Raw genomic sequence first — 13443 nt, 5'->3', positions numbered from 1 at the left:
CTTTCCATGAGCCAGCCGAGGGGCTGAATAATATTGTTTACAGGTAATAAATACCTGATGAAAGCTTTACTTGCCCACACACACACACGCACACGCACACACACACACGCACAGAGAGAGAGAGAGAGAGAGAAGAAAAGGCAGTGTGAGGAGGCAGCTTTGGAAAGTGAGAAGGTGATGATCCAGTTGGATTATCCTTCAGAAAGGCCTTATCGGTGTCTCTTTCCTTCACTTTCTGGGTATCACGACCCCAGGCTTCATTAAGCCAACATGGCTAGCGCCGCGCTATTAAGCCAACGGCCATTTTCCTGCCTGTGAAGATGCAGCCCAATTTTAATGGAAGCTAATATGGATAACCCCCCCCCCCCTTTCCTTTTTTCCCCCTTGGCCATCTCCCTCTTTCTCTCTCTCACTCACTCTCTCTCTCTCTCCCCTTTTCTCTCTGTCTCTCTGTCTTGTTCTCTCTGCTCTCTGTGTGCCAGTATGTGAGTGTGTGTGTGTGTGTGTGTGAGAGAGAGAGAGAGGGAGTGAGTGAGTTCAGTATTGTTAGGCAGTCTGGCGCCAGGCTGTCTCCTTAGGTCCACTCCACCCACTCTGCTGATGCAGTGAGCCGACACATCTCTGGCCTCCCCTGGGAGGGGGAGGGGGAGAGGGCCGGGGTGGGGTGGTCCTCAGCCAGTACACCTGCACTAAAACATCCTCTCTTTTCTCATCACTCTCTCACTCTCTCGCTCCTCCTTTTGTGTTCTCTTTGTATCCTTTGAATTGTAAACACTTTCTCCCTTTCTCTCTCTCTTTCTTTCTCTCTTTCTCTCTCTCGCTCTCTCTCTCTCTCTTTCATCTGATTGCTACTTTTATATAAGTGCTAATAAGCAAATACATATTTTAGTCTGAACGAAACTTGAAATCATTTTATTTTATTTTTTGTGTTGTCTTGATCTGTTGACAGCAACAATAGGAAAATTCTTTACCTGGTAATAAAGAGCGCATACACACTCACACTCATTCTCATAGAAACACACACATACAGTTTTATAGCGCAAGGTGTTGTGTGTGTGTGTGTGTGTGTCTGCCAAGGTGGCATGTCAGTGACCTGCTCTGACCTACACAGGGGAGACACTAATACTGGTTTTGACACCTAGGGGGTTGCCGTCTCTCTCTCTCTCTCACACACACACACACACACACACAGACACCCACATACACACTGTCCCAATGCACCAGGGGAACAGAACTGACATCATGCTGGCTGTATGTTAGTGTGTTAGTGCCTAATGCACACCTGCCCCCGCTGCCCCGTGGGCAGAGTGGGTTTGGGGTAGGGTGGAGGGCATGGCGCCACGCTGGCTGGATCATGGTCCTCATCTGCTCTTGGCTAATTGCACCACAGCACCCCAGCGCAGTTGGGCTTCTAGTTACCACAGCAGGGCCCCCCCCCCCCCTCCCCCATACACGAGAGGGGTGGGGTTGGGCGACTGGCAGGAGCCAGAGCCCCACCCCTGCATCCACCCAGAGACTCCTCCGTCATATTATCCATCCAGATGGGACCGGACACCTGGGGCAAACACGGTGGGGCTTAAATGTTAGGGAACACGTTGGCCATATTTGTTATATAACTGAGACGGTCTTGTTCCAAAGAAAAAAAAAACAAGGAGAGAGTGAATCAAAGGAACGCTCTTGCGTCGTGCAGTGAGACAAAGAAAGGGTGTGACTTCTTTTGTCTCTTCTGCTGTCGGCGAGTTTCTTTGAGAGGAGAGCTGGTCATCTTGACTGTTCTGGAAACCCAAGAGCTACGGCCATCTGCTGGTCACTGAGGGAGCAAACACATTACAGAGAGAAAGGAGAGAGAGAGAGAGAGAGAGAGAGAGAGAGAGAGAGAGAGAGAGAGATATTCTCAGCCCGCGTGGCATTCTCTCCCTGTTTCTTATTCTTTTCACCTTACCATTCATCTATCACTACTCCCTAATCAACAAAGTGGTATTCAGGCTGATATTTAAAATAGAGGCATTAGAGCCAAAGTGTGGGCGTGTTGAAGACAAGGTGACTTAATCATACCTCTAAGTGTTAGTCACTGTAGTAGTGACACTAGCTCTGGGTCTCGCAATGGCATTGACTCACAGTGATGAATGTGTGTATGTGTGTGTGTGAGTGAGAGAGTGAACAAGAGAGTGAGTTAGAGAGAGAGAAAGAGAGAGGGAGAGAGAGAGAGAGAGGGAGAGAATTGAATAAAGCCCGGCATAGTGTACATGTGTATTTGTGTGGTTGGGGGGTGTGTATGTGAATGAGTGTATTTGTGTGAGTGAGAGAGAGAGAGAGAGAGAGCGACATAAAACAGAGCCTAGCAGCGCGTGTTTGTGCCGTGTCTCGTCCTTTTGTGTGTGTGCTTGTACGTGTGTGATTTTTTTCTTTTTTTTTGTCATTCTGGGTTATGTATGTTAAACTGAATTGCCTCACACGCTTGTAATTAGAGCTGCCTCAAGCCCTAATAAGACTCATGACAAGCCACTGTGCTTCCCAGCTGACCCCACTCTGGGAGCCCTCTCCACATATCCCACACAGCGCGTCTCCCTCCCCGCCGTCACTTCAGACGGGAGTCGATCTGAAGTCCCAATGCTTCAGAGAATTGTCAGGAGGGTAGCAATCCAGCGCCTCTAACACCCCAACTCCGACCCCCCCCCCCCCCTCCTCCTCGTTAGCTAGCTGAAGCTGTTCTGATGGAAGGCACTCCATGTTTCGATGACTTATTTTGATATATTTAATGAGGTCGTAAACGCGCGGAGCCGTGGTTGAGTGAAGAGCTTCGGCTACATGTCAAATGACCCTCAGTGTGGACCCTGAGTGCTTGCGCTCGGGGTATTTGGCGTGCTCTTAAAACGCCGCTAAAAGCCGCTCGCCTCTAGCCCTTCTTATTCATGTGTGGCTGCGAGCGCGGCGCTAATGGACGCCGCTTCGGAGTTTATTGATTAACCGGTCGGCGTTTGGCCTCCTCCCGCCGCGAAACCTGTTCCTCTTGTATTCCCTAACATCCTCTTCGTCGGTAATGCCGTCCAAATCCTCCTCTGTATCGGCGAGCAGTTTCTAATCTCATCGCTAATCTAAACAGGGACGCATTTGGGAATAGGAACTCGTCTTTTATTTTTGCTCTTTAAGATAGACGCGTGTAAGGAGATGCATTAGAGCGTCCTGGCGATATCAGCGAATATCACCCCAGAGTCTTGGACGCGATTCAACAACCCTCCCAGTTTCCATTTCTGCATGCAAGCAAGAGTCGTAAAAAGCACTGGATTGGAATATATCACCCTGTGCATTTCCTCCAATTACTCTGGGGCTTTGAGTTTATGATTTCAGCTCTAATGACCCAATGATTTAAGGTCCGCAAGGCTGCAGGAGGGGCTTCGCAAGGCACTTAGCTCTAATACAGTCATGTCCCAAAGCATTTATGAAGGGAATTGAAGCTAAGGCCCTCCCTGCCTCTGCCAAAGAGCTGACAACACACACTGTCTGGCTGTATGTCTCGTCAAACACACACACACACACACACACACTCAGAGGGTTTTGAAGGGATTTAGTATCATTTGGGTCCCTCTCAAATTAGGATGAAAATCTCATTTAGCCAATAAGAGTAAGATCAGCGCTGCCCGCTGAGTGACTCATGAAATAATGTAAACATGATTTTTTTTCCCCCCGCCTTTTTTCTTTTTCCTTTTTTTTTTTTCATGTCATGCCTGTTTGAAGCTACATAGCTATATATAAATGTAAACTGATCATACATTTTTCTGAGAAATATCTACTACATAAATGTCCAAAACATATAGAATAATATAAGTGAGAGAGAGAGAGAGAGACAGAGTGTGTGTGTGTGCATGAGTGAGTGAGTGAATGAGTGAGAGAGAGAGAGAGAGAGAGAGTGGGAGAGGGAGGAGAGAGAGAGAGAGAGAGAAACGCAGAGAGACACAGAACACTACAAAGATAGGCTAGAAAACAACCAATATCTTTTATGACTTATGTTTCTTAACATGCTGGACAAAAAAAAAAAAACAGAATCATACAAGCAGTGAAACTAGAATCTCTGCAGGCTTTTAATTTTAACATCTCTGAAAGAAAGGAAAAAAAACCCAGCTTGTTTAAAACACTCCACTTCCCAGGATCCTCGTTTTCAAATGTCATAAAACCGCTCATTGTATTTTTCTCTCTCTCTCTCTCTCTCTCTCTCTCTCTCTCTCTCTCTGCAGTAGAGCAGAGCCCTGTAACCTTTCCTTTCCACAGAGAGGTCCAGCCTTATTCTCCAGCACTGTGACTGCGACTGGATGCTCTCCCTTAGCAATCTCAGAGCCCACGCACTCATCTGATGCTCTCCAGCACTGAGCAAATTAGAATAGCAATTCACATACCAAACAGAATTCAAATATGTTCACACACATGGCCAGCCAAATGACAAAACAAGTGAGGTTGCTTAGTAACAGTGCCATTGGATGCCATTTTCACGTCTGATTCTCGTCCCAAATGATAGATACATCACACGTACGAGTGGGAGGCCCACTTGACTCTTTTTTTTTTTCTTCTTCTTCTTCTTCTTCTTCTTTTTTTTCAGATCATTCTGGAACTGACTTGATTGTTATGCAAAAGAAGTGAATGACATGCAGTGTTTGAACAACAGTAAAAAAAATTGCACAATATGATGTGTGTGTGGTTTTTTTTTTTAGAGAGAGAGAGAGAGAGAGAGAGAGGAGGAGGAGGAGGCAGAGACACACTGCCACTTCAAATCCAGCTGTATTATCATAGCTATGAATTATCGCTATCATTCCACTTAAAACATTTTTTTTCTCTTTTCTTTTTTTTCTTTCTTTCTCTCTTTCTTTCTTTCTCTCTTTCTTTTTCGGCAGCTGTGCTTTCCCCGTTTGTCATGAATCGAGCTGGTGAAGAATTGTGTCACTTGACAGTTTGACGCGCATATTTTAAAGCGTTTAACCTTCACAACGTTAAGTATCTGACAGGCCAGGCTCCGAGAGGAACGAGAGGGGTGGGGTGGGGGGTTGGTTTGGCAGTGGGGGGGGGGGGGGGGGTGCAGAGGAGGGACCGTTGCAGCCGCGCCGACCTCTACGCTTGATTGATTTGAGAATATAGACAAGATGTCCCCTGTATGAAAGCTACCAATTTTATCCCTCATCTGTGAGAGTTCAGAGGAAAGCAGCCAACAGGAGAATCAAAGCCTGCCGCGTATGCGCTAAGTGAGTTGAAAAGTCTGGGAATGGAGAGTGACACCTCACTGAAGGCCTGCTTTTAGCTGACAGATCTTCTCTCACGCTGATGGTTGCATCGATACCTCAGCCAGCTGCCCAACTGAGACGGTTTTGCTCTTATCACATGAGGAATTTGCGAGATGAGAAAAAAGTTTATGGCGTATCTGTCATTTTCTTACGTTCTCGCACAAGTTGCGAGAACACTTTTTTTTTCTTCTTTTTTTTTTTTTTTTCGGCTGGCCGTGTCGTATTCGGAGTCGCCATGTTGTGCGTTTGAGATTGGTTTAGAGGTGGTGGAAGTGGATAAACGGGAAAAAGAGGGCGGTTGGTGTGGGTGTGTGGGTGTGGGGGGGGTGGGATGTGGTTGGAGGGTGGAGGCTGGATGCCAGCATAACCGAATCATGAAGTCACGTGCCGATTTTTCTTTTTTTTTTTTTTTTTGTTTTGCACGCGTTATTGTCCAAAGGGGGGTGGGGGGGCGGCTTTCTCAGACGCGGAGCGACGATAAATCTGTTTGGGAACGGGGGCACTGTACCACATCGTAAAAATAGGAGAAGCACAGGGGTAGCATCATTTAGATAAAACAAATTGCCAGCAGCCGTTTGGGAGCAGGCGCTCGCCGCGGAGATAGAGAACGCCGGGACGGCGGTCCGCGCACCGCTGCTCTCCGGAGGGACAGCCGAAGCTATTTTCTCTGGCCAATAACAGTAAAGCAACCCTGAGATGGCGCGCAGTAAATTCCTGTCAGGTAATTAAAATCAATAGCCAAGACTCGCTCAGTAGCCAGCAAGGTCAAACGGTGAAGAGGAGGCTAGATGATGGCAAACGGATAAATAAATAAAGAAATAAGGTGTCATTTTCTTTCATTAACCCTGAGATGGGAGGTTGTGTTACTGGGTGGCATAGGGCCCCCCCCCCCATTGCTCTCTGTCTGACCAGAACCCCTTTGGTGGAGGGTGAACAGACAGGGGTCTCGATCCCAACGTGTCATGACTCCACAGTCGGATACCAGAGCAGCCAAAATAGCGAGGGCTACTGCCACTGCCAGTCTAACCTTAGAGGAGGTGTGTGTGTGTGTGTGTGTGTGTGTGCACGCATGCGAGCAATCTGTGTGGACGTGTGTGTGTGTGTGTGTGTGTGTGTGTGCACGCATGTGAGCAATCTGTGTGGATGTGTGTGTGTGTGTGTGTGTGTGTTTGTGTGCGCACGCATGCGAGCACGTGTACATACAAGTCTTTGCGGGCGTGGGCGTGTGCGTGTGTGTGGGGGTGTGTGTGCGTTTGCGTGTGTTTTTCTTTTTCCACCGGTGTAATGAATCAAAATCGTCCGACTCCATAAGTAAGTCCAAAAGACGCCATCATTCAAGTAAAATCAACGCTTTGCATTTTTTTGGGGTCCCCAATAACAACGAACCCTTTAAAATACGACACAGTTGTCTACCCGTCCATAATAAACTGACACTGATTTCGATAATATTTTACATCACAGTTATATATCGGCTCCTCTGGCCCATATATATATATATATCCACTGAGCCACCATCAGATTTGAAGTGAAACATGTCCGTGAGGAAGAGGAGATGTTTAGAAGGCTGTCGTCGACTCCTCTGCGCTCTGACGCTGTGGTGTGACAGAGAGAGAGAGAGAGAGAGAGAGAGAGAGGCAGAGGTTTGCGGCGGGAAGCCGGAAGTTTCTGCAGATGCTGGATAAGAAAAGCGGGTGCAGGCGCGAAGAGGGTGGGTGGCGTGGGCGGGGAGCTGGGCAGTCGTGCGGCGGGGTGGGGGTTGGGGGGGGGGGGTGGCGTTCCAGCAGAGGAGGAGGAGGAGAAGAAGGCATTAGTATTCTGCTGAGACTCACACACTTACACACAGATAGCAACAGCTTCTCCCCTACACCCCTGTCGCCACGGGAATTATTGGCCTAGTGTTTCTCTCTTTTTTAGCTCTACAAAGCTGGGCTAATTTTGGTTTAATTTCGATTCAGCCTTTCACTTTGTAGAGGCAGCAGCGGTGTCTCTCAGCATGTGTGTTGAAGGGATGGGCGGATGTCTGTGTGTGTGTGTGTGTGTGTGTGTGTGTGTGAATGCAGATGTGTGTGTTTGTAAGCGTGTCAGCATAAAAAAAAAAAAAAAGATGGCAGTCCTTTTCACACCCAGGTGTTGCGAGGGAGAATTGAGTGAGAAAGAGAGTGTGAGAGAGAGAGAGAGAGAGAGAGAGAGAGAGAGAAATAGAGAGAAGCTCAGGTTTATTTGAGAGAGCTGTTTCCTCTGGCTTATCGTCCAGGCTGCGGCCACTGCTATCAGCCGCAGATAGCATCTCTATCTGATCCAACCCCTACAGGAGAGAGACGCCAACCGCCCATCACCCCATCCTCTGATCCTCCTCCCTCTCTTATCCTCGCCTTATCTTCTACTCCCTCCTTCCTCTCCCTCTCCCTCTCTCTCTCTCTCTCTCTCTCTCTCTCTCTCTCTCTCTCACAGGCACTTTCCACTCTCTCTTCCTCATGTTCTTTGTCTGTCCTTCTTTTGCTTTTATCTCTCTCTCTCCCTCTGGATTTGTTCACTCTTTCGCTCTGTTCTTTGTCAGCATTCATCATGTCCATTAATGCCCCCCCCCCCACACACACACACGCTCCCACATCCTGACTCTATCCTCTCTCTCTTCTGCTTGTCCTCATATCTCCATCTCCACTCTCTTCGTGTCTCCCGTGCTGATATTCCCGCTCTGAGCAAACAGGGCCTGTACCTTCCTCCACACGCAGAACCCGGCATTTAGCACCGGACCGTCCGATGTACCGACGGGTTTTAATCGAAACTACGTTTAGGACTGTCGCAAAACGGCTGTACATGACATACAGAGGCTGAAAGAAAGAGAGTGAGAGTTACGGAGATAAAGCGAGAGAGAGAGAGAGAGAGAGAGAGAGAGAGAGAGAGAGAGAAAGTGTAAAGCAAGAGTCTGTAGGGTATCCTGTAGTGTCACATTCCACATTGATCGCTGCTTCAGCCCCCTCATCATTTTCCCTTTGCCTCCACTTGTCATTAACCAAGAGCACGCCAGGCCCAAGCATGGGGAAAGTAAACACCTTACTCTAGGCCATTACTCTACAGCCCTCCACTTTTTTTTTTATCATGCCCTGCTAAAACACACACAAAACACACTGACAGGCAGCCGGTAATTACCAGTGATCAGCATCAAGCACTGCAGCTTCGGCGAATGATCAGATGCGTCACATGATATTATGTAAGCAATAAGCCATGACATTGTATGTGCTTTATTCCAGAATAATCATACATTCTGCCAGGCAAAGCCTTTAAGTCTTCTAAAATCTATATATCGAGGGAACCATAGCTATTTCTGAGTGTGCAGCACAGACAGCAGCATGAATCTTCACATGGTGTCTTTAGGGATGAGACCAAAGACGCCAAGCAGCATCGAGTCAATAGTTGTGTAGGATGGAATATTTAGTTATAGTTAAGTCGTTTACTGTTTGTTGTTTGTTTGTGAATGTATGTGTTGCAGTATTTCTGAGCTGAGGGAAAATGTCAATACAGCTACCAGTTATAAATAAATGTCTTTTTCTCTCTTTCTTTTTTAACTCGCATAATAAACGGAGCCAAGCCGCTTTTTGAAGAAGTCATTGTTGCAACGTGCTTTCGTGGGTTATGTGTACGCGTTGTATGTTTGACTTCGAAGTTCTACCGTTTGTTTGTCATTTAGGCAACGACTTCCAGCCAAGAACGTGTACTACTATCGCTGTCCTGACCATCGGCGGAACTACGTCATGTCTTTCGCCTTCTGCTTCGACCGGGAGGAGGACGTTTACCAGTTTGCCTACTGCTACCCTTACACCTATTCCCGCCTCCAGCATTACCTGGCCAGCCTCGAGCGCAGGAACCTGGATTACCTGCAGAGGGAGCAGCTGGGCCTAAGCATGGTGAGTGTTTGTTTGCGTTGGTGGTTTTTTTTGGTTTTGTTTTGTTTGTTTTGTGTGTGAGTGTTACACGCAAAAATATCTCGACGCGGACATCCGCATTAGCCCGGATGGCTTTTCTGTGACTGAATTGCTTTAATTGACACATTCAGATCGGTGTGTTGAACTGAGATGAGAGGGAGCTTGTATCATGTGTGTGTGCGTGTGTGTGCGTGCGTGCGTGTGTGCGTGCGTGCATGCGTGTGTGTGTTTGCACGTGAATAAAGCTACCACACGCGTCCTCCAAGAAAGTCGTTGTCTTGTCACGCTGATATGTTTAGCATTGGAGGAGAGCTTTATTTTGCATTGACGCCTCCCACAACAGCACAGGTAACCGGCCCTCGGTGGCCCACGACGGACAGCGAGGGGGAGATGCACTGTGGCTGGCACACCTGCCAAAGGGAACGTGATAAATTGCATTCTCCTCAACCCCCCGGTCACAGTCAAGTGCAAATGTGGCACGGCTCAGATTTAAACCGTAAACCTCAGCCGTGGGACAAACTTTTTGTGCTGTGAGACAGTGCCCCTGAGGGCTAACATATCCGTATGTACGTTTAAGTTCAAGTGTGTGTGTGGGCTTTCCATGTGACTGTTATTATAAAATAAAACTTAAAAAGAAGTTAGCGCTCGTGCTAAAGGCCATTTCTCCTCAGAGGGAGAGTGTGGGAGAGTCTGTGCGTAATCAGGAGAGCATTCACCTCTCTCTCTCTCTCTCTCTCTCTCTCTCTCTCTCTCGAGCAGGTATGGGATCATACAGCACGCCTGCAGTGCCTGTCTCCCCTCTTATCAAATAATTGTAGAAGAAAAACTCATTAGAAATGCTTGAGAGATTAAGACCTTTTTTTTTTTCCCTTTTCTTTTCTTTTCTTTTCTTTTTTTTTTTTTTTTTTACATCCCCTTCAGCGTTTGTCAAGGAGAGAGAAGTGTAAAGGGGCAATGATGAAAGGGCGTTTATTGATAAGGACTGTGGCATAAATTTAAAAAAAAAAAAAAAAAAGAAGTCAATTTCATATGAAATTTGATTTGAAAGGGCGAATTATATGTGGGGAAAATATTCATTCTGTAATATACATCTCAATCAAAGAAGCAGGTGCGTAGAAGTGGTCCCCGGTACTTGAAAAAGTGGACTTTTTTTTTTCGGGCGGTATGTTCGGTCCTCTGCGGTGTCAGGCGGTCTTTTGTGTGGGGAAAAGACGGACCCCGGGCTTGTGTTTGAGGTTAGGGGAATTAGTATGCAGTGGCATAGGGAATGTTTATGGTCTTATTTGTCTTTATATTTGCTGTGTTGTAGGCTGTGTGGCAGGCTGCCTCTCTCTCATAATGACCTGTAGGGAGAGAAGGGATGAGAGAACCCTTTTGGTTTTAAGGCTGTAAAACACTCTCGCCCTTCCACTCGGTGCACACGGAGACGTGACTCACTTAAACACAGGCCACACACAGAGAGAGGGCGGGGTGAGCACGCACACGCATATAAGTGTACAAACACAAGCATGCATGGTCGTGCGCCCTCGCACAGAAACATGCACACACATGCAGAAATAAACGTGCAAACTCGTGCACACATTTGAGCGTGCGCACACACACACGCGCGCGCGCACACACACGCACACATGCACCCACACAGATGCACACACACACACACAAACACTCATTCTCACATACACATGCAAATGCATGCATTTTCTTTCTCTCACTCTCTCCCTCTCTCTCACTCACTCTCTCTCACTCACTCAAACACACATACACACACACACACACACACACGCAAACACATTAAAACCCAAGGAATGATTTCATTAGATTTTAAGATGCAACCCTATAGCATTGCTGTCAACAATAATAATTGCAGCAGTAGGATAGTGCTTTGGAGATCAAATGGCTGTAACAGAATTACAGGGCGGGCCAACATGAAGCGCAGTGGTTTTTGCTGACATTCATTGGCATCCTTGATTGATGACAGTAAGATGAAACTCTTGCTTTTTTTGCAGTCAAATGCGTTGTATATTTAACAGAAGAGCTTCGCGGCCTGTAATTCACGTTAAAAGTAATGAATGATATTATTTTGTAATTATGACATCAATAGCGGTGCCATTAGAAAAAAAAAAAAAAAAATGATGTAATTTGTATTATTAGGCGCCATCATTTTTTTTTTGACACGTTTGTTACAACAGAAACTTCAGGCTGTCTCACCATCCATACAATGTCTATTGTTGAGTCTGTCACTTGAATTAGGCCGTTATGAAGAGAAATTGTAGCCTGCGAGATGCTGGAGTCTCTGTTAATTACGTCGTCACTGCCATGTTATGAGGCCTGTTACCCAGCATGCATTTAGAGATACGCGGCTATTTGTCATGCAACATGAAGCGCCTGATTGTTTCGGGAAGTTTCCGTGAGTTTCGAAAGAAACTTTTGGCCTCTGGCGCGAAACCCAAGCTTTTTTGTCCCATCCCCATGCCAACACATTTAAAAATTGTTTTTTTGTTTTTTTGCTCTTTGTTTTTTCCACGCTTGATTATGTTTGCTGGCTTTCGTTCTCGGGGTTAGTTTTTCTGATCGGCCATGCTCAGATGGACGTTTGAGTTATTAATAATTGGATGGGTGTGTCTTGCTTTTCAATCCACTTCACAACAACGACTAAACGACTAAAAAAAAAAAAAAAACCTCGTTCTCTGACTAACGTCACGACAAACGTTTCTGACTGTTTTCCCGTTAGCTTTCTTGGGATTCAAAGCCAACTGCGGATTTTTGATTCCAATTCTGAGGGCCGCTTGTCAAAACAAATCACATGTCTATAGATGCGTTCCCTCTTCCATTGCTTTTGTCGGTGAATTCACAGAATCGGTTACAGTACAGGTATGCTGTGAGTGACAGATACCTATATCCACTGATAAGGGAATGAACAGAGATGGAAGAGAAACAAGCAAACAAAACTCCAGCCCCAGGGCGGAATGGCTAGATAGCACTCTCCAGCCGCCTATAAACAGCTATGGAGAAGAATCAAGCCGTAATTGTGAAGCCTCATCTCCACAAAACACAGACAGGGATCATGGCTGTGCCGGTAATAGGGGAGGTCTATTATAATTGCACTTCAGGGATAATAACAAATGCTTGAACTGCATATTGGCTCTTACCCTCCCTTTACCATCCCTCCTGTTCCTCTCTTTCTCTCTCTCGCTCTCCCTTTCTCTCTTTGTCTCTCCTCTCTCTCTCTGTCTCTCTCTCTTTATATATATATATATATATGTGTGTGTGTGTGTGTGTGTGTGTGTAGGTATGTATGTGTGTTTTTTTTCATACACACCCTTTCTCTTATTCTCTGTTTTTCTCCTCTCTCTCTCTCTTTTGTTACAGTTGCTGTTTTATAGCACATAAAGCTGTCAGGAGAAGCAGCAGTAAAACAGTCATTGGATGGATGCAGCAGTTGTTTGTTGTTCAGTTCCAGTGCTGGACAGTACCCTCTGCTAGCTGTTCTTTTCCCTTACCGTGAGCTCAGGTGTCTGATATAGAGTTAGTGAAGAGAAGAGAGAGAGAGAGAGCGAGAAAGAAAGTGAGAGATTGAGAGGATTGTATAACCAGTGATGAGTAAAGAAAGGTCTCTCTATCAACGGAAGGATTCCCTGTCAGTATATTCATCACGCCTCTTTCTCTCTCTCTCTTTCTCTCTCTCTCCCTCTCTCTCTCGTTTCCTCTTTTTCTCTCTCCCCTGGTGAGTGCTGTTTTCTGGACCTCGTTTCACAGAGAAAAGATCTCCTGTATTGGTTGTGTTCGGGCTGCATTCACAGTGTGGGCTCGTTTTTCTCTGGTCCTGTGTGGGGTTTACGCTCCACGCTGTTTGTCTCGGGAAGCGTCAAGCTCCACTGTGCTTTTATCTCTCAGTGTTTGAGCTTCTTCTCCAACATCATACTCCTCTCAGCCCACAGGGGTTTTAGTCTTCGGAGACTCATTGAAAGCTTTTTGGCATATAACTAGTGTCCGTGCTACTCTGGCCTGAGGAATTCCCTTATCTCACCTGCTTAGGGCTTTGTCCATGTACAGCACACAAACAGTGTCTCTCACATAGGCTGATTAATTTAGTAGTAGTAATAGTAGTGGTAGTAGTAGTAGTAGTATTGTTGTTTGTTGTTGTTGTGGTCGTGGTTGTTGTTACTACTATTGTTATCATCGCCATCATCATTATTATCATGCAACAGAGGAATTGCGTAGCCAGTGACCATATCCCCAGAGTTATTAATAAT

General features: G+C 46.3%; 1 protein-coding gene across 1 annotated transcript in view; it reads left to right on the top strand.

Moving 5' to 3' along the window:
- Window positions 1–13443, top strand: part of agbl4 (AGBL carboxypeptidase 4) — a 229629-nt gene that overhangs the window by 116657 nt on the left and 99529 nt on the right. The window contains exon 5 of the mRNA XM_030783890.1: window positions 8956–9172. Coding sequence (XP_030639750.1) covers window positions 8956–9172 — 217 coding nt within the window. The remainder of the gene's footprint in view (window positions 1–8955; window positions 9173–13443) is intronic.

This window comes from Chanos chanos, chromosome 9, assembly GCF_902362185.1.
Source record: "Chanos chanos chromosome 9, fChaCha1.1, whole genome shotgun sequence".
Classification (NCBI taxonomy): Eukaryota; Metazoa; Chordata; class Actinopteri; order Gonorynchiformes; family Chanidae; genus Chanos; species Chanos chanos.
Note: the sequence above shows the minus strand (reverse complement) of the source record. Positions and strands in the feature narration are given on the sequence as shown.